Genomic DNA, 22,236 nt, shown 5'->3' with positions numbered 1-22,236 from the left:
ACCTCCACGGCTTGCAGGCAGGCCTCCTGCCACCTCCTCTCCTTCTCCTCCTGCTACATCCTCTTCACTGTCATACTCCTCCTCCTTGGCTGAGTGGCAGTTCAACTCTAGTGGTGCTGCCATCTCCTCTCCAGCTACACAGCCCCATCTTCCCAGAGCCTACGCTGCATGCCAGGTACGATGGTGTCACGCCACCTTAGACATGTCTTGCCTCAAAGCGGAGAGTCACACTGGACCAGCTCTCCTGGCTGCTCTTAACAAACAGGTGGAGCAATTGCTGACCCCGCACCAGCTGGAGATCGGCAACGTGGTGTGTGACAACGGCAGCAATCTCCTTTCCGCTTTGAATTTGGGAAAGCTAACACAGGTACCCTGAATGGCACATGTGCTGAATCTAGTCATTCAAAGATTTGTGTCAAAATACCCAGGCTTAGAGGACGTCCTGAAGCAGACCAGGAAGTTGTGTGGGCATTTCAGGTGGTCTTACACGGTCATGGCACGCTTTGCGGACATTCAGCGGAGAAACAACTTGCCGGTGAGATGCTTGATATGTGATAGCCCGACTCTGGAATTCGACCCTGCTCATATTCTCTCGCCTGCTAGAACAGGAAAAAGCCGTCACCCAGTATCTGTTCAATTACAGTAGAAGGACACAATCTGGGGAGATGGGGATGTTCTGGCCCCCGAACTGGACACTGATGTGAAATGCATGCCGGCTCATGCGGCCGTTTGAGGAGGTGACCAACCTTGTGAGTCGCAGTGAAGACACCATCAGAGACTTGATGCCCTACGCTTACTTCCTGGCGCGTGCCGTGCGTAGAGTGGTGGATCAAGCTGTGGAGGAGCGTGAAGAGGAACAGTTACAGCAGGAAGAGTCGTGGGAGCAATTTTCATCAGAAGCAGATGTTTCTTCAACACCTGCGGCAGCACAGAGGGGGGAGGAGGAGGAAGAAGAGTTGTGTGGGTAAGAAGAGGAGTCAGACTCGGATGATGAGGAAGGTGTTTCTGTGGAGGAGGAAGAGGCGGCGGCAGAAGAACAACCGCAGCAGGTGTTGCAGGGGGCTTGTGCTATTAAATCCTGTGGTATTGTTCGTGGCTGGGGGGAGAAAGAGGACTTACGTGGCGTCACTGATGAAGAGCAAGAGGAGATGGAGAGTACGTCTGGATCCAACTTTGTGCAGATGGCATCTTTCATGCTGTCCAGCCTGTTGAGGGGCCCCCGTATAAAAAAACTCAAGGGGAATGAGCTGTACTGGGTGGCCATGCTACTAGACCCTCGGTATAGGTACAAAGTGGCGGACATGCTACCAACTCACCTGAAGGCAGAAAGGATGCAGCACATGCAGAACAAGCTGGCAACTATGCCTTACAATGCGTTTAAGGGTGATGTCACAGCACAACGCACTAAAGGTACCACTGCCAGTAATCCTCCTCCGATGTCCATGCAGGCAAGGACAGGACGCTCCAGCGATCTCATGGTGATGTTGGACATGCGGACATTCTTTTGATGCCTTAGCACTTCCGGATCCACCCTCCACCAACGCCTGGACCGGCAGGTAGCCGACTACCTGCCCTTAAGTGTGGCAGTAGACACTGTTGCCATCCAACTTCTATCTTGCCCTGCCGCAAGTGTCCTGTCAGAAAAGACTTTCAGCGCAGCTGGAGGCATTGTCACTGGGAAGAGAAGTCGCCTAAGTCACAAAAGTGTTCAGTACCTCACCTTTATCAAAATGAAGGAGGCATGGATCCTGAATGGCTACTGCCCGCCCCAAGACTAAGTCAGTCCCCACACAGCATCTCTGCCCACAGACCGCTTCACTGCCAGCTCCGCCACCACCAACACTAGGCAGCATGAAGATGGGCAGGAGTCCGGAACAGTGGACTGTCCTGCCTTAAAGTTCTTTTTAAACTTGTGTATGTCTTTTTCCAATAAAATAGACTAAGCTTTTCTGAAGGTGGTGCGGATCTTTTTCTTCATTTGCTACAGTTTGAGTCCCATGGTGTCCGGGACTATTGGATCTGCACACCTGACCATCTGAGATTGATGGAAGCCAAGTAAGTGCGACTCCACACTCAAAATTACTGCTCCGCCACCACCAACAGGGTCCAGGACACCAGGGGGATTCCTGAGTTTTTAAGGCCACTGCTAGCAGCGGCTGCTATAATAATTTTTCTGGGCCGTGTACATGCCTGCCTAATTTTTCTAGCTGCACTGCGGATGGCTGCAACAACAAAACAAAAGGCATGTACATGTGCCAATTCCCTTTTGTGATCATTACCTTGCAGCGGTGAAGGGGCTTGTGTATCACATTGAAGCAATGACCGCCGGCTATATGAGTGTCTCGGGGGTTGGCGCACCAAAGATAATAAGGTTGTTGCTTCATTGTGGTCAGACCAAATTTGATCAGCTGGACACTCACTGTTCAGTCATTCAGCTACCTCAGCCCGGCGAACATATGGGCTGGAAAGCCGTCATCACCTGCACTCTCGTCATGGTGCGCACCAGTCCAGCACGCCCGTCACTACACACTGCATACCTTTCACTGCATCTGTGACTGCACATTGTATTATACCTGGCAGTCAGTGCATACCTTTCACTTGAATGGATGGCAGACTTGCCCTCCATATGATTCTCGTGAAAGGCACATGGTGTAATAACTGCCCGCCATAACAGGTTCTTGTTAAAGGATTTCAAGTTGATTCATTTCACATACACAGCAGGGCCTCGAAAGTCCTCCTGTATTGTTATTTTTGGTCACTACCTTGGGCGTGCATGCCTGCCTGCTGCCCTCCTTGAATGTGTAGTGGTAGCCGTTTCTAAGGCTTCGGACCGGAATCAAACCCTCATTCCCCTTCCATTACCCTTGGTCACAATGGCAGACTTGCCCTCCATAGGATTCTTGTTGTAGGTACTGAACCGCAAGCAGAAAATGAAATTTAAAAAAAAATAGATGTAAGCTTTTACAAAGGTAGAGAAAGAACCATCGAAAGTTGATAAGGCAGTCAGACATTACCTGACATCACTGAGTGAGGAAGAGCAATCTCGCCATGGTGCTCAGTAGTCCAGCACGGCCGTCACTACACAAACAGCTGTTTGTGGTGTGTTACACAGTGAGTTTGGTCTGTCAGTGTTAAGCAGTACACTAATTTTACTACCTGATTGATGTATACACATGCAAGATGTTTTAAAGCACTTTAAGCCTGCAATTTAGCATTTAATGTGATTTCTGCCCATAAAACACTGCTTTGAGTCAAATCCAGATTTTTCCCGGGGACTTTTGGCATGTATCCCACTCCGCCATGCCCCCCTCCAGGTGTTAGACCCCTTGAAACATCTTTTCCATCACTTTTCTGGCCAGCATAAGTGTTTCTAGTTTTCCAAGTTCTCCTCCCCATTGAAGTCTATTGCGGTTCGCGAAAGTTCGCGCGAACCGAACCTTCCGTGGAAGTTCGCGAACCAAAAATCTGAGCTTTGGGCCATCTCTAGTGCTCACCGTTTGCCTTCAAAAACAGCATCAATTCTTCTAGATACACTTGCACACGGTTTTTGAAGGAACTCAGTTCGTAGCTTGTTCCAAAGATTTTGGAGAATTAACCAGAGATGTTCTGTAGATGTAGGCTTCCTCACATCCTTCTATTTCTTCATGTAATCCCAGAAACACTCAATGATGAGATCAGGGCTCTGTGGGGGCCTTACCATCACTCAGTGGCATTCCTACCATAGAGCGCAGGGGGGGCGTTGCGCACCGGGTGACTGACAGCTAGAGGGTGTCGCCACGACCCCCCACAGCAGCAGAGCAGGAGGGGGAAGCAGCGCTAGAAGGAGGGGCAGTGGGGGCAGGGGCGGGGAGGGGGGCCAGAATCCCCCCTCCCTCACCTGGGACCCCTCCTTCTGCCTCTCTCCCCCTCCATACATTACCAACAAGTGCAGCAGGCTCGGTGGCAGGGAGGCATGCAGAGGATTACTCACCACTTCCACGTTCTAAGCGCGGGAGCGCAGCGTCATGTCGTCGCAGATTTCCGCTACAGTAAAATGGCATCTGAAGCCCTGCTCTGGAGACTTTGAATCTGCACTGCAGGGCTTCGGGCGCCATTTTCCCGTAGCCCTGCTCTCAGCGCGGGAGTTTCAGTTGCTGTCTGGCTGCATGTAAGGCTTGGTGGTGTATTCTCCACAGTCAGCATGCAACGCATGAGCTGACGTGGAGGAGGTACACACACTAGCACAAGGAAACAGGCTATCCCTAGTATAGTGGAGGGGAGGACTGACTCCAAAAGGAGATTGTGGCGCACAGGGCCGGTGCAGATCCGACAGCCACAAACAATGCTTTCGCTATAACGTCTCAGCGCAAAGTAGCGCTGAGCGCATAAACCAGAACTGAGGAGATCAGGACAGGTAGACAGAATGAACGCTTGCTAGCTAGCCGCTACTTAGTGACAGCAAGCGTCCACAACAAGACAGACTGGAATGAGGCAGCCAAAGCGTAGCGGCGATGGCGTGCCTCACAAAGACAGGACAGGATAGTCAGGAATTAGCAGGATCAAGACAGATGAACGTAACACAGATAAATATACAAATAGTATGATTTCCTAGCGTATTACAATTACAGCTATCAATGAAACTATTTGTAACGTCTGACTAACATATGTATATATCGGCAATGAACCGATATATGACATAAGCAGGAACACTGACTTAGGACTGGAACGATACAGGGAACAGGACTCAGAAGGATTCGCTATCTCTTCGCAGAGATGAACGCAATCCACAAACGGTAACAGGACAGGATTCAGAAGGATTCGTTATCTCCTCGCAGAGATGAACGCAATCCACAAACAGGACCAGGAACAGGATAACTAGCTCAGCACGGGTGATCAACGTGCTAGAACTGACTAGCTGAACACAGGATATAAACAGTTCGTGTACGTATATATCAGCGTCACTGATGTATCAACGTAACACGAATACAAGGAAAATAATAAACGTGCTGGTATGCATATATATGGGCAATGAACCAATATATGATGCAAAACCAGCAAAGTATCTTTAGAACAAGAAACACGATCGGGGGCTGAAGCGACAGCAAGACAGGCTTAAACTGAAGCTATGAAAACCCGAGGAGTCCTGCAGGAAGCAGATCTTTATACTGAGGTCATCCAATGGGAGCAGACATGCAGATTCCCACACAGGTGAATGATAATCAGTCACAAGCTGACAGCAGGGAAAGGCAGACAAAGCTATACAGCTTGCATGGAAAGAGATCAGAACTACCTGAGCTGCAGCACTACTACTTCCAGCAATACCTGCTGCAGCAGCGATCATGACAGTACCCCCGCCCTTAAAAGCGGATTCCAGACGCTTTTCAAAACTGAAATTCCCAACAAAACAGTCTGACTGATAATTCATGATGACCGGGACAGCCCGGCAAGACCGAATTCCAGAATCAGTCCCCACAAGACTGGACCCATCAGAACCAGAACCTACAGAACCATGCCCATCAGTACTACAAGCCCCAGTGTGACACCCATCAGAACCATGATTTCCAGAAGAAAGCCCTCCGAAACTCCCTGAGCGATACCCACCGCCTTCCAGGAACCGTTCAAAAACGCCAAAGCCTTTGCAATGCCCACCGGGACTGTCTTTACCAACACAAAACCCACTGTTGAACCAGTCCAAGGCACCAGGACACGTTTTCTCAGAGACCTCCCAGAACACCTTGAAGCTCCAAAGAGATCCCCATAGGTCAGAATGCCCCTTAGGCTCACATGGAGAACTATCAAGAACCCCCATGGAACCTAGGGCAATTCCCGAATCAGGGCCACAAGGACAAACATCAAGATCAGGGCTTTCAGGGACCAGAACCATCTCTGGGCATGCAGGCAGACTGGCAACATCAGAACATGTTCCCACTAAGGAAGCATCAGAGCACGCTAACACCTTAGACACACTTGGGCATTCTGGCACACAAAGAACATCTGGGCACACTGGTACAAGAGAAACCTCTGGGCATGTCAAGGAACTGTGAGCCTCAGGGTCAGCCAAGACAGGACCAAAACCAGGACTGGCCAAAAAAAAATCATCATGACTAGACTTCGCAACTACTGGACTTTTACACGAGAATGCAGGATCAGACTTAGATGTCGCTGATTCCCGCAAAGTCAGTAACAAATCAGATTCAGGGGCACTAACAAGACAGGACAAATCTTCTGATGTATGCACTGAACCAGATAGGGACTCCACAACTACCTCTGGACTGGACAGAGACTCATCTAATACACTGGATTGGAGCTCATGAGGCGCTGCAGAACAAGTCAGTATTGCAGCAGCCCCCACTGGACTAGGCAAAACTGAGGAATTCCCTGGACAGGAAGGGGACTCTGGAACCTCTGCCACAGCGGCCAGAGAACCAGAATCTTTCAGGATACAGGGCTGGGTTTCAGGAACACTCATCAGACCGGACTGAAATTCTGAGATTTCTATTATTTTGACCAGAGAATCAGAATTATCCATGTTACAGGGCAAGACTTCTGAAACATTCAGAGGACAGGGCTGGAGTTCCTCGGCTGTTACAACACTGGAGAGGGACTCAACAACATTGGTTAAATCAGACTGTGTACAGGGCAAGGTATCTAACACACTTGCTGACGAGGACAATATTTCAATGGCTTCTGCTTTGCTGAGCAGAAATTCATCAAGTTTTATTAGAGCAGACTGTAATTCCAAAACAGCTGCTAGACAAGTGAATATTACTGCAACACCAACTGAGGTAAGCAGTGCCTCAGACTCCTCTGCTAGAGGGTTTGAAGTATCCAAAGTACTGGGTGAAGCATAAGACTCTGCGACCACAGCTTCACTGGACAGGATCACTGAACAGTCCATATTGCAGGGCAAAACCATGGAAGCACCTGCTGGACAGCATAATGATTCTGTGACCTGAGTTTCATTGGAGAGATCTACTGCACAATTCATGGTACAGGACAAATTTACTGGAACATTTTCTGAACAAGGTAATAATTCTGCGATTTCAGGTTCACATAGCAGATGCTCTGAGCTATTCACGATACAGGGCAAATTTACTGGAACATTTTCTGAACAAGGTAATAATTCTGCGATTTCAGGTTCACATAGCAGATGCTCTGAGCTATTCACGATACAGGGCAAATTTACTGGAACATTTTCTGAACAAGGTAATAATTCTGCGATTTCAGGTTCACATAGCAGATGCTCTGAGCTATTCACAAAACTAGAGCGAGGTGTAGAAACAGGAAGATCAAGACACAATGTTTGCGCATCTGAATCACCATTCATTTGTAAAATTGGAAAATTCAGATGCTGGGGTTCTGAGGTTTCTAGACAGGATTGCTGGGACTCGGAAACTGATGTAGTGCATCTATTGGCATCTGCTGGATCAGACAGGAGTTGAACTTTATTAACACAGGTAATTTCTGCAGAAGTGTTTGCAGAGGCAGGCAAGATTTTTCTGGTGTCTGTTTCACTGAACAAAGACTCATGAGTACTGGCTAGACTGGACTCGGAAGTCAGCAGGACCTCTGGATTCTCTGCTGAGAAATTTGTGCAGGGCAAGGTTAAGAAAGTATCAGTGGCTTCTGTTTTACTGGGAAGTAACACTGAGTTATCCATGGTACAGGGTGGAATTGCAGGAACTTCAATTTCACACAAAAAGAGCTCCGAATCACCTGCTGAATCAGCGAAAGGTGCTGAAGCAGGCGGGTCAGAACGCCATATTTGCGAATTCGGAGTCACATAAAAATCATCCAAAATCAGTTCCCACACATCAATCAAAGGAGCCACACAGTCATACCTACACACACCAGTCTCTATTAGGTTATAGGCTGACTTAATGCATGCATTCAATACCATTTCACTTTTTGCACTGTAAAATTGACAAAATGAACTTGAATCATTCTTCCATTCACAGACCAGGGCTTCCATCTCTCTCCTCTCGAATGGAGGATCCCATGCATACTTAACAGCGAAACATTTAGGCTGATCACAGTTGGCAGATATGATTGTGGCAGGCACATGTATAGGGTTAATTAGCAGGTGATTGGCAGATTCCTTATTCTTAAAGGGAACCAGAGAGGAACGGGCTGAAAAAAAAAGAACAAGCTTTTATACATACCTGGGGCTTCTTCCAGCCCCATAAGCCTGGATCGCTCCCACGCCGCCATCCTCCGCTTCCTGGAACCGCCGTTACCGGGCCCGTCACTTCCGGCGGACGCGGACAATTGTCCACATCACAGGGGCTCCCTCCATACATGTACGCATGCGGCTGCAAAGCAGGCAGCCTCATGCGTACTTGTATAGAAGGAGCTCCGTGTGATGCGGCGAATCGGCCGCGTCCGCCGGCCGACTGGCCGACTAGCGGCAATGACGGGACCCGGTGGCGGCGGATCCAGGCAGCAGAGGACGGCGGCGTGGGAGCGATCCGTGCGTATGGGGCTGGAGGAAGCCCCAGGTATGTATTAAAGCTTCCCCCCAACCTCTCTGGTTCCCTTTAAGAATCTCCAATACCTGTAGCAAGTGTTGAACTGTAGTGTATGCAAACTTCCCTTGGTTCACAAATAAGTTGATTTGTTCAGTACTCTGTAATATCTCCTCATAATCATACTCAGATAATTCTTTTAAACAAAAATCTTTATTTTCCCTAGCCAGTGATGAAAGTTCATTAGTAGTTTCATAAGTCCATTTAACTCCCCTGAAAGACAATTGCATTTCATTATCTGTTAATGGCAGAATCTCATTATAGGTCTCAGTCGCTAAGGATAACGACTCTGCAGATCGGACACGTTTCTTAGAACGTTTGCGTTTTGCCTTAGACCCTGCTGTTTTTGGTGATTTATTCAAGGCTGCAGGAAAATTATCAGTAACACTTTCTGTTTGCTGATCATTTTTGCAAGCAATTGAAGGAGCAGCTGATTGGCCTGCTGCCAGGAGTTCATTAAGAGGAAAAGGCAATGGATCTATGCGCAACCAATTGTGAATTACAAAAGCTATAAATTGCAAAGGACTTTGTCTAAACTGAGTGTGATCTAAGACATCGATTGCCCAATCAAAAAGTTTGCCCTTAAAAAGAGCACAAACGATCCAATCAGACCAGGTAGAAATTGCAGAAGCCCGAAAGTCGGGATTGGCCAGAACTTTAACCAATTCTGATATAAATTTGTCTGTAACTTCAGGACCAAGCTTTTCAAATTTTTTAAAGGAGCCGGACCCCTGACAAACAGTGTCATCATTTCTGGAAATCCCCCCCACAATAGGGATTGGTAATGGGGTTTTCATAATGTAAGGCTTGGTGGTGTATTCTCCACAGTCAGCATGCAACGCATGAGCTGACGTGGAGGAGGTACACACACTAGCACAAGGAAACAGGCTATCCCTAGTCTAGTGGAGGGGAGGACTGACTCCAAAAGGAGATTGTGGCGCACAGGGCCGGTGCAGATCCGACAGCCACAAACAATGCTTTCGCTATAACGTCTCAGCGCAAAGTAGCGCTGAGCGCATAAACCAGAACTGAGGAGATCAGGACAGGTAGACAGAATGAACGCTTGCTAGCTAGCCGCTACTTAGTGACAGCAAGCGTCCACAACAAGACAGACTGGAATGAGGCAGCCAAAGCGTAGCGGCGATGGCGTGCCTCACAAAGACAGGACAGGATAGTCAGGAATTAGCAGGATCAAGACAGATGAACGTAACACAGATAAATATACAAATAGTATGATTTCCTAGCGTATTACAATTACAGCTATCAATGAAACTATTTGTAACGTCTGACTAACATATGTATATATCGGCAATGAACCGATATATGACATAAGCAGGAACACTGACTTAGGACTGGAACGATACAGGGAACAGGACTCAGAAGGATTCGCTATCTCTTCGCAGAGATGAACGCAATCCACAAACGGTAACAGGACAGGATTCAGAAGGATTCGTTATCTCCTCGTAGAGATGAACGCAATCCACAAACAGGACCAGGAACAGGATAAAAAGCTCAGCACGGGTGATCAACGTGCTAGAACTGACTAGCTGAACACAGGATATAAACAGTTCGTGTACGTATATATCAGCGTCACTGATGTATCAACGTAACACGAATACAAGGAAAATAATAAACGTGCTGGTATGCATATATATGGGCAATGAACCAATATATGATGCAAAACCAGCAAAGTATCTTTAGAACAAGAAACACGATCGGGGGCTGAAGCGACAGCAAGACAGGCTAAAACTGAAGCTATGAAAACCCGAGGAGTCCTGCAGGAAGCAGATCTTTATACTGAGGTCATCCAGTGGGAGCAGACATGCAGATTCCCACACAGGTGAATGATAATCAGTCACAAGCTGACAGCAGGGAAAGGCAGACAAAGCTATGCAGCTTGCATGGAAAGAGATCAGAACTACCTGAGCTGCAGCACTACTACTTCCAGCAATACCTGCTGCAGCAGCGATCATGACACTGCAGAGGATCGTGGGAGCTGCGCACCGGACGGAGGTCGGGACAGGAGGTCTGCTGTTGCTTCAGGTGAGTAAATGTTTTTTTTAATTCATATTAGCAGGTGTATCGACTGTTCTGGCCAGGTCTGCTACATGATTGCATCTGTTTTCTGGGCAAATCTGCTGACATGATTGCATGTGTTTTCTGGGCAAATCTGCCGACATGATTGCATGTATTTTCTGGACAAATCTGCCGACATGATTGCATGTATTTTTTCCGGGCAAATCTGCCGACATGATTCCACATATTTTCTGGGCAAAACCGCTGAAATGATTGAACTATTTTCTGGTCAAATCTGCCACATGATTGCACGTATTTTCTAGTCAAATCTGCCGACATAATTGAACGTAATTTCTGGTCAAATCTGCCGACATGATTGAACGTACAGTAATTTCTGGGCAAATCTGCTCACATTACGTGTATTTTCTTGAGAAAACCTACACAATTATGTGACTTTTCTGGGGAAAGACTAACCAAAACTTGGGCCCACTGTCTTTGCGTTGCACTTGTAAAGGGAACCCGAGGTGAGAATAATATTGACGCTGCCATATTTATCTCCTTTTAAGCAATACCAGTTGCCTGGCTGCCGTGCTGGTCCTCTGCCTCTAATTCTTTCAACCATAGACCCTGAACAAGCATGCAGCAGGTCAGGGGTTTCTGACAATATTGTCAGAACTGACAAGATTAGCTGCATTCTTGTTTCTGGTGTAATTCAGTTCACTACTGCAGCCAAATAGATCAGCAGGGCTGGAAATAAATATGGCAGCCTCCATATCACTCTCCTCCCGGGTTCACTTTAAATTACAGTTAGCTCCGCCCTCATCTGATCATAGTCATGCCCAGCCTCTTCGTGTGCTGCAGGTTATAGCCACACCCATTTTTTGTTAGCTACCTATACTGAGGCCAACTTTGGGAAGGGAGCCTACACCTGGCATTACCGCCGTGTCGTGTTTAGCATGCCACAGTCGTTTTTTTTTTATGGCGGGGGGGGGGGTCTCTTTTAATACCCAGCACCAGGTGTCAAATGCCCTACGTACGCCACTGCCATCACTTCCATTCCAGGACTTCTTCTTTATGATGAAGATAGTTCTTAATGATTTTGGCTGTATGTTTGGTGTTGTTGTCCTGCTGCAGAATACATTTGGGGCCAATCATATGTCTCCCTGATGGTATTTCATGATGGATAAGTATCTGCCTGTATGTCTCAGCATTAATCCAGACCAAATATCCAACCACATTTTCAGTAATGCAGCCCCAAATGTTCAAGGAACCTCCAACATGCTTCACTGTTGCCTGCAGACACTCATTTTTCATACCTCTCTCCAGTCCTTCAACTCACAAATTTCCTTCTGCTACAGCCAAATATTTCACATTTTAACTCATCAGTCCAGATCATCTGCTGCCATTTTTGTTTTCCATGTTATGGCTTTTCCATGAAGACCAATTCTGGCCAGGCTTCTCCAGACAATAGATGGGTGTACCTGGGTCCCACTGGTTTTTGACATTTAAGAGCTGATGGCGCTGATGGACACCTTCCAATCTCAAAGAGGTAATAAGCTTTGTGACGGATATTACGGAAAGTCGTGCGCGTAAACGCCAACGATTTTCGTATGGCCCCACACAGTTACTGTCAGCCCTGGGTAGAATAACAAATGCCTTTCTTTGCTCTTCTTCTGAGAGCAATGCAGGAGTACAGCCCTCCCCCACATCCTGTTCAGGTCAGGAAAGAATTCACAAGTGGCCAGACCACCTGGGGAGCAGCCATTTGGTCACACAGCTCATGTTCCACCAAACCAGCTCAAACTGGTTGAACTTCAAATTTCCCTCCAAGCTTATAGCTTCACACAATGGGAACATTTACTTTATTAATAATTCAAGATGGGTTTGGCACAGAAAGACAACAAACACGTTTCCTGATACCCAGAAATCAGTTCTATCACTCACATGATTTATAATTTTCTGGCTATCAGGAATCAAGAGAGAGACCACTTTATCCGACCTGCGTAGAGCAAATTCGACAGACTAGGCGTGTATAGTCTCATTTAATACAGAGTCGCATGCTGCTTATGAATATGGTCTCGGATTTGCGATGCACCCATCTGGGGCGGAATTACACAAATTATTAATAATTGGTACATTCCTTGCTCCAAGTCTGTGGGTGGCAACCTGACTGCCAGGAGGTAACCCTGCCTCAAACACACCTACTTTCCAGGTAGTGACCGCCCCAAAACTCTGGTCAGTAAAAAGCGTTTGCAAGGAACTCCTCCCAGTTCTTCAATTCCCATCTACCAGGAAGGTCTAGACATGTGCTCAAGGAGAACCGGGCGCATGTTGTGTACAAAGACTTTAACCTGAATGCCTACTTTTAAACTGGACTATTTTCTTCATGCTTCAAATGGACTGCTCAGCTAACTAAGTAAGAACTTTCTGATTTTATTCCTTTTATTTTTAAGCTCTGTGTTTTATATGTTAATAGGTGTATATAACTGTATGTAATGCATTTGTGTTATTAAACGTTTAAAAATCGTTTAGCGGTTATGACCTGTTGCTGAATATACACAATCGTACCTATTCTCCTGAACTCGCTACCCTGTGTTTAATAGAAGTATACATTTATAACCCGTATGCGTGAATCCGGCTCAGATAGTCAGATCTGACCCAGATTCCTGCATACTGCTAAGGGTTAATAGAGCGTTCTCCAAGTCCTAGTATAATTACAGTAGCGGGCTGTGTAACTCGCTTGGTGGCAGATCTTTGAATTGTATGTGTGTGGAGTGATTCGGTTGGTATCAGAACGCTCCCTTCGTGAGTCAGTTCATCAAATTGCGAACGCGGGTTACCCTTCGTGATGAACAAATGACTGTGTGAGAGGATTTCTGACGCTGATCGACTGACCCACCCGCAGACCGGCCTAGCGGTCTGTGACAAGCTTGATGTGTCTTTCATCTGCTGCACTAAGTTTCCTTGGCTGGCCACTGTGTCTACAGTGGAAACACCGAAAATAGGAAATCAGAAAAACAGAAATGGGAAAACAGAAGATCAAAAAATGGCATTGGTGGAAATCGGAATTTCTGCAGAATCCACTCCTCATCTAAGGTAATACCATTCATTTATTTTCAATAGCATTTAAAAGTTACTTACTATTTGGGGTGTCTCTCTCCATCCAGTCTAATATTTTAGATGATGGAGGTATACAGGGGAGGTGGAAAAAGAAGTATAAAGAAGAAGAAAAAAGGCTATAGATGAGAAGAAAGAAGTATAAAAAATAAGTTTATTTGTGGGGGTGTTTATATCAAATAATATATTACAATTTACCCGTTGTTCTAAATAGAGAGAGTCGCTTTCCAGAGTTCCCCTAAAAATGTATGGCCTATGTGAGCTGGTATTGCTCAGGGAAAGGAGCTCCATGCTGCTGATCTCTGATTCTCTGGAGAATACAAGTCTGCATAGGGAAATAGCAGGACTTCTCATTGAGCATGTTGCTTGTATGCAGAAGCACTTTTGTAAAATAGCCAGTGAGTTGCAAATATATTCTGGTATGCATGCATGCTTAATGCAAATTGTATGTAGCTTGGAAGTGGGCCAAGAAAAACCAGCATGAAGTGCATATGATTGGCCTAATTCCAAACTGCATACAGCTTGCATTAAATTTGCATTCAACACCAAAGTCTTACAAACAGTTGACAATTTTAAAAGTAACAATCCATGACTTCAGTGAATGCCAGCGGTGGCCACAGGTGATAAGCAGTTCTGTTGAAGTGAATAAAGTCACAGATCACTCCTTTTAAATATGCTGATCTGGTTTAAAATAGTAAAACCATCTTTCTATGTAGGCTTCTCTTTGTGGGTAAGTCAAACTGATAAGTCTCTCTACCAGGGATGTCCAACTCCAGTCCTTGAGGGCGAACACATTCATTCCAGCGCAGGAGACTTGGGCGCAGCAGTGAGTAACTTCAGCACATCAGAACACGGAGCTGAAGTTACTTATAAAACACTATAATTTGACCTCCAGCAATTGCTGGAAGCCAAATTATTTCATTCCCTACCATCCATGACAGCCTGGAGGGGGAATAGTATTTAATATGGCCGGGACTTGTGCAGCAGCAGGATCAGCCATATACCGGCTGTATCCTGCGCCCAAGTCTCCTGCGCTGATTCCTCTCGTACGCCTTGAGGGCCATAGCCATGCCAGTTAGAATGGACAGAGAAATGGAGAAATGTTCTACTTAATAAACCTCACCTTTCCTGATTCAGTCCCATCAATTAGTTTGCCAAAAGAGTTTAAGGAACTCACAAAGGACATCCCGCAAGGAGAAGGAGAATGGAGAAGCACATGGTTAAATGATCAGATGCTTGATTAGAATTGTTCTAGTTGATTTGTCATCAGCCTACAAAAAAAGCAAAAGTAAGAAATGATTAAATGGTCGTGGGTGTCCACAAATTATCCTTCTCGGCAAAGTTTTTCATGGAGAATAGATTGTAACTATTTACCACTAGCGATGGTCAATAAAATACAAAACAGACCCATGTTGTATTCAAATTTATGCAGCTTCGAAATTGACCAATCAAATCCTGAGTGGAATTTTATTGGTCCATTTCAAAAGCTGAATAAATTTGCATAATGAGTTTGCATGGCCCCGATATTTGCATCTTATTGATCATCCCTATTTACCACCAGGGCAGTGCTCTCTGTTCCCCATAATGGAACTCAGTTGTGTAGGTTTATTCTAACAGCAATCTATTACAGGATAACTTTATGCAGTGTTCCAGTATGGATAATTTTAAGTTGCTGCAACATCCTTTTCTGTGGCATACCAAGAAACAGACTGCTGGTACCTCTCCACTCCCTACTGAACTATGTTGTTCATCTCATCCACCTGATGCTGCCCATCTTTGTCATTCAGACCCAGTTCAAACTCTCCATAAGGTGCCACCTCCATACATTTCCTAAAAAATGTCCATATACTATACCACCCTCAACCTATGCTCCTCTTATGAAACCTTCATATCATCTACTTTGGTTACCTTCTCTCACTTTTGCATATACGTAATGTCTCACTTTCTTTGGAACTCCGCCATGCCGCTTCCTAGGTCTTCTCACCTGGGGCCAGACTATAGGCAATTAACTAATTTTTCAGCACTATGCAGTTGAAAAAGTAGGTGAAAAAGCACTTTTAAAATTATTTTGAGCATTTTATTGCTTGCTGGTGTTGCTGGATTTACAATTGTACTATGCAGGAACTACAGTATGTTTGCAGTTATGGTCCTCACTATTGACTGTTTATTACTCTGTACAGCGCCATGGAAGATGTTGTCACTTTATAAATAAAAAATAATAATAGTAAGTTGACTTTCAGCATGCTGTCACTGTGGACGTTATTTCATGACTAGTAACTGGAAAGACCAGGAAGGTGTTACACAAGAGGATGATTGAGAAGTATGTGATGAAAGTTAGGGGGCAGAGCTCAGGGTGTTCCTATTACAGTGACCAGACCAACACTCTACCAATCAGACAGCTTTTAGCTATGGGCCTGCTTCAACAATATAAAAGCTGTTCTAACTTCTCACTGTATTGTGCATTGACCACACAAGTGACAACACTCTGCAGTCACCATGAGCGTTTACTTGCCAATATTTGCTGCAACGTTCGCCTTATTTATGCATCCATGTAAGTATATATCCCTACTTTTATAATAAGGATATGATAAGGTTTACTTTGGAAGTGAGTTAGAAACTGAGGGAAAAAATTCAGACAACCTGATTTATACATAGGGCCTGATTCACAAAGCGGTGATAACTCAGTTATCACACCTAAAAGACTTTAGGCATGATAACCTTTGCACCACACTGGTGAAAAGCCAGTTTAGGCGTGATAAGTTTAGGTGTGATAAGTTTAGGTGTGATAAGTTTAGGCATGCTAAGTTTAGATAAGTGTAGATAGCGTGCAAAGTCCCGCACGCAAAGCAGCGCCATTAAACTCTATGCGAAGTGCACCAGACTTTGCTAGCGCAAAACTTTTGATCAGTTGTGCACTGCGGTGCTAACGCAGTTGGTGCTTACACTTATCATGCCTAAACTTATCACACCTAAACTTATCATGCCTAAACTTATCACACCTAAACTTATCACACCTAAATTTATCATGCCTAAACTGAGTTTAGGCGTGATAAAGGGCTTTTCACCAGGGTGCTAACTGTTAGCACCGCTTTGTGAATCAGGCCCATTGTGTGTTAAAAGGTATGTTTGGTCCATTGATTGTCTCTTATGATGTATTCTAAAAAAAAGTTGATGTCATATTTTAACCATACAGTATGTGATCCTCAGCAGAAATTGAGATTCATCAGTTTTTTTCCTAAAAGATAATTTTTACCTTCTGTTTAAAATAACTTTTCAGCACTCTTCAGCTAATAATGTACCAAAATGTAGATGAAACATTACTGTCAAAATTATTCCAAGTATTTTTCTGTACAGCAAATCATTTTATACAGTATTCCAGTATGAAGAATTTGAAAGAGAATCTGGAGTGAGAATTCACTTCAAGTTTCATAATTTGCTTACTAAAGTAAAGGCTCTGGATAGCATAGACCAGTCATGGGTAAACTCGGCCCTCTAGGAACTACAAGTCCCACAATGCATTTGCCTTTATGAGTCATGACTGTGGCTGTCAGACTCCTGCAATGCATTGTGGGACTTGTAGTTCCTTAACAGCTGGAGGGCCAAGTTCGCCCATGCCTGGCATAGAGCCTTCCTGCAGGGATGATCTATGAGGTTAATCACAAGTAATTACGAGTGATTATTCGTGATTTAAATGAGGATTAATTACAGCAGCTGAGCGGCAGGGATTGGAAGGGCTGTTTACTCATAAATCCGCATTGTCCCCGCGCTCCATATTGGTCCATGCGTCCTAATAGTAGTGTTCCAAGCCTTGCTGCCGTCACTTCCTCCTTCCAGCTTGAAGAAGGAAGTAAAGGCAGCGAGGCTTGGAACACTACTATTAGGACGCATGGACCTATATGGAGCGCGGGGAGGACGGGGATTTATCGGTAAATACTGTAACCCTTCCAATCCCCGCCTATCAGCTGCTGTAATTAATTCTCGTTTGAATCACAAGTAATCACTCATGATTACTCATGATTAAGCTCTGAGATCATCCCTTCCTTCCAGTTCCTCCGTTTGGACCATCATTGCAGCACTGTCCTCCAAGTAGCTATTGGACATTCTTGGACAAGACTTGCACATGCCCAGTAGGGATGTATGAGTCTTCAGAACTACTCTGGGACTAGGGATGGATGGAAAATTTCCGATTCCGCAGAATTCGGATTCCGCTGAATTTCCGATATTCACTATGCCGATTTGCAATTTATGAGGTGTCTTTTTGGATTTCTCTGATTGGCTAAATACTTCTGAGTTGATTCCAAAGTATTAGACCAACCAGAGAATGCAGAATTTTACAGTGGTAATCAGAATAACATAGACATTTTCAGCCAATCACAAGACTCGGGAATACTCAGTAGCTTCTGAGTCTTGTGATTGGTCTAAAATTACTACAGTAATTCACTTTTTACTGAAAAATTCTGCATTCTCTGACTGATCCAATGCTTTTGAGTTCTCCACAAGCACAGTTATTGACTTCGCAAATATGAGTGCAGTCAGTTCACTGGCAGCAGCATCCCGCAGCTCCGGCAGCGGCAAAGCAGGTCTACGGTAAAATGGCGTCCGAAGCCCTGCTCTGAAGACTACGTGTCTGCACTGCAGGGCTTCGGGCATAATTTTCCTGTAGCCCAGCTCTCAGCGCGGGAGTTTTAGTTCATTAAGTCGGGGACGTTGCAGGCTGGCTGCAGAGGATCGTGGGAGCTGAGCGCCGGACGGAGGCCGGGACAGGAGGTCTTCTGCAGATGAGTAAATGTTTTTTTTATTTATTTATTAACATAACAGGTGTATTTTCTGGTTAAATTTACCACATGATTGAAGTGTTTTCTGGTCAAATCTGCCACATGATTGAAGTGTTTTCTGGTCAAATCTGCCACATGATTGAAGTGCTTTCTGGTCAAATCTGCCACATGATTGAAGTGTTTTCTAGTCAAATCTGCCACATGATTGAACGTATTTTCTGGTCAAATCTGCCACATGATTGAACATGTTTTCTGGTCAAATCTGCCACATGATTGAACGTGTTTTCTGGTCAAATCTGCCACATGATTGAACGTGTTTTCTGGTCAAATCTGCCACATGATTGAAGGGTTTTCCGGTCAAATCTGCCACATGATTGAAGTGTTTTCTGGTCAAATCTGCCACATGATTGAAGTGTTTTCTGGTCAAATCTGCCACATGATTGAAGTGTTTTCTGGTCAAATCTGCCACATGATTGAAGTGTTTTCTAGTAAAATCCGCCACATGATTGAGCATTTTTACTGGTCAAATCTGCCACATGATTGAACGTGTTTTCTGGTCAAATCTGCCACATGATTGAGCGTTTTTACTGGTCAAATCTGCCACATGATTGAACGTGTTTTCTGGTCAAATCTGCTCACATTATGTGTATTTTCTTGAGAAAACCTGCGCAATTATGTGAATTTTCTGGGGAAAGGGTAACCAAAACTTGGGCCCATTATCTTTGCGTAATTACAGTTAGCTCCACCCCACCTGGTCATAGCCACACCCATTTTTGAAGCTTTGCGCACTGTGGGTTATCAGTTACCCCAGAAGTTGGTCCAGCACCTGCATAGCACCCCCTCAAAAAAAATCCTGGAGCCACCACTGGATCTGATGGACTACAGGGGGCTGGAAAAAGCCCCAGGTAAGTAATAAAAAAATGTTTCCCAATCATCTCAGCTATACTTTAACGTAACATATTTCTTTTTTAGTGGAATGCAAGTGCCAAACTGCTCCTTTCTTTTTTCCTTTTTTCATATTTCTTTTTATTGTTCCACTTTACAGGCTTTTTATATCTCCTTCTATGTAAATTATTTTCAGATGTGTGCGTGGAAATCATCGGAGGAAAGGAGGTCATACCTCATTCAAGGCCATACATGGCTTTTATAAATACTCAAGGATACACATGTGGTGGTACCTTGATTGATTCGAGCTGGGTGCTGACTGCCGCTCATTGTAGCATGTGAGTATTTGGATTGCTGAGGTTTTTACTACTGAATTTATTATAAAAGTACACAGTGTTATTTAACTTGTAAGTGCCCTTTTCTGCTGAGTCTGTGCCAGTCACAGGTTTTATGTTAGAAGGAATATGGTTGGGATATAATTATTATGGCCAGTGTAACACCCCACTAATGGGAAAGGGTCACCAAGGCACAGTGGAGTAGCTAAGAAGTTGTGGCCCCCAGTGCAAGTTTTACATTGGGCTCCCAAAGCACACTATACCTAACAGCTATAGCAACTTGCTATGATGGTGTCAGTGACTGATGGCATCAAGAGGTCTCCATGAGGCCCACCGAAGATACCCTAAGGCGAAGAATAGTGAACAAAGCAGAAGAGCAAAGTCACTCAGATCCCCTGAGGTGCAAAGTAGTGAATGAAATGGAGGAAAGAAGTAGCTCACCTTTCCAGTACCCACCAGCAATGTACTTTTTTCTAGGAATTCCCATCCTCCATGACTCCAGTGCCATCTCGCTGGTAGAGATGGCCCGAACGGTTCGACCATTAACTTATTCGCGCGAACTTCAGTGGTTCATGTTTGCGTCGAACCGTGAACTATATGCGAGTTTGACCCGCCCCCTATACTACATTATTAACCTCCTTGCCGGTTTTCCCGACCTGAGCTCGGGGTAGAAAAAAGAAGCTATTAGCGGTGATCCCGAGCTCAGGTCGGGGTAGGCATTGCAGAGCTTTACCTTAGGTTTTGGTGTCCCGCGCGCGGGACTTCAGCCTCTCTCACCGTCAGTGTGGGGTCTTTCCCTGGCCGCCGGGATCCCCCATGTCCCCGCTATTCTTCCGGGGACCCGGCAGCCAAGCAGAGCAGCAGAGCGGTGGTGGCAGCGTGACGTCATCGGGGGCGGGGCTAATATGTAAATGAACTTCTCTATATTAGAGAAATGTAGAGAAGTTAGTTGATATGTATATTAGCGCCATCTTGTGGTGAAAGTGCAAACTGCAGTGCTGAAGCCCAGGAAGGTAAATGTTTTATTCTGTTGCACATCTCCCTGCCAGAATGATTTTTTTTTCAGGTTTTAGGGTCTGAAAGAGTGAAAAAAAATTGCACCTCTTTTAGACCCTAAAATTTGGAAAGAATCAGAACGGCAAGGAGGTTAAGGTCAACTTTGACCCTCTACATCACAGTCAACAGACACAGTGTAGCTAATTAAGCTACACTCCCTCCTGGAGCCCCCCCCCCCTTATAAAAGGCAGGCAGCGTCAGTCTTTTCACTCACTCGTGTGGCTGCAGTAATTAGAGAAGGGAGAAGAACCTGCTGTAGACATAGGGAAAGCTTAGTTAGGCTCTTGTTAGGCTTGTTAGCTTTTTCCTTGCTGATACTTATTGCTAAAAAGCACCCCAAAACAGCTGTTTTGAGAGCTAATGTTGTTCTTGTGATCTATTTTGTGTGTGTGTGTGTGTGTGTGTGTGTGTGTGTGTGTGTGTGTGTGTGTGTGTGTGTGTGTGTGTGTGTGTGTGTGTGTGTGTGTGTCACAGACACTTGTTGCATGTACAGCCCTGTCAGTCAGTCGCAGCTGGCCTTTGGCCCCTTGGTGGTAATTCCTACTGTGCCACTGCCAGGCCCAGCACATTCAGTGACTACCTGTGTGTGTGACAGCTGCAAATTTGTAGTACCAATCACTGCATACCTACCTATGCAGTGCACCTACCTACGTAAGCGCACGCAGTGTTATATACCACCAGTCACTGCACCTGTTCACGGTACCTGTGACCTGTTCATGATACCTGTGTGTGTCTGTGACAGCTGCAGATTTGTAATACCAATTAGTGCATACCTACCTGTTCAGTGCACCTACCTACGTGAGCGCACACAGTTTTATATACCACCAGTCACTGCACCTGTTCACGGTACCTGTGTGTGTGACTGCAGCACATTTGTAATATTGGTCACTGCATACCTGTTCACTGCACCTGTGTGACTGCACATTGTACTAGTCAAGTCAGTGCATACCTTTTTCACTTCACCCCCCCCCCCCCCCAATATGGGCAAAACAGGCAGAGACAGGCCACCCGGCAGTACAGTGTTCAGATCAACTCCCAAGATTGTCAGGACGTAGTTGACTATTTAACACAGGACACCTCATCTTCCTCAGCTTTCGCACGGAACCGTGACATACCTTCCTCCTCCTGCTCTGATTCTGGCACCCCACTTAACATTCAGTCGGCCACCACCACCAAAGTGCCATCATCCCAGGGCTCAGTGGTGTGGAATTTCTTTTGCGTGTCTGCCTCAGACGAGAGCAATGCCTCTGTACTCTCTGCCACCAAAAATTGGAAAGACCAAGATCCGCGTAGGGATAACTTCCTTACGAAGGCACATGATGACAAAACACAAATTGCAATGGGATGACCACCTGAGGAAAAGCAGCACACAAAAGTAAAGCCACACACCGCAGTGGAAGATACCAGGCCGCAATTATTTCTCAAAAAAGGTGATACCCAAACTGTACCGTGATGTTGAAACAAGGCAAGTGGTGTCATCTCTGGCACACAGTGTTGGGTCAAGGGTCCATCTGACCACATGGTCTGCAAAGCACAGTCAGGCCTGTC

At 45.5% G+C, this 22,236-nt stretch overlaps 1 protein-coding gene across 1 annotated transcript in view; it reads left to right on the top strand.

The window, feature by feature from the left end:
• Positions 1-719: 719 nt before the first annotated feature.
• Positions 720-22,236, top strand: part of LOC137541401 (granzyme A-like) — a 62,866-nt gene continuing 41,349 nt past the window's right edge. The window contains exons 1-2 of the mRNA XM_068262713.1: positions 720-846; positions 19,494-19,635. Of these exons, the coding sequence (XP_068118814.1) occupies positions 720-846; positions 19,494-19,635 (269 nt within the window). The remainder of the gene's footprint in view (positions 847-19,493; positions 19,636-22,236) is intronic.

The sequence above is a fragment of the Hyperolius riggenbachi genome, chromosome 1 (assembly GCF_040937935.1).
Source record: "Hyperolius riggenbachi isolate aHypRig1 chromosome 1, aHypRig1.pri, whole genome shotgun sequence".
In the NCBI taxonomy this organism is placed as follows: Eukaryota; Metazoa; Chordata; class Amphibia; order Anura; family Hyperoliidae; genus Hyperolius; species Hyperolius riggenbachi.
The sequence above is the reverse complement of the archived record's forward strand: the minus strand, read 5'-3'. Positions and strand labels throughout refer to the sequence as shown.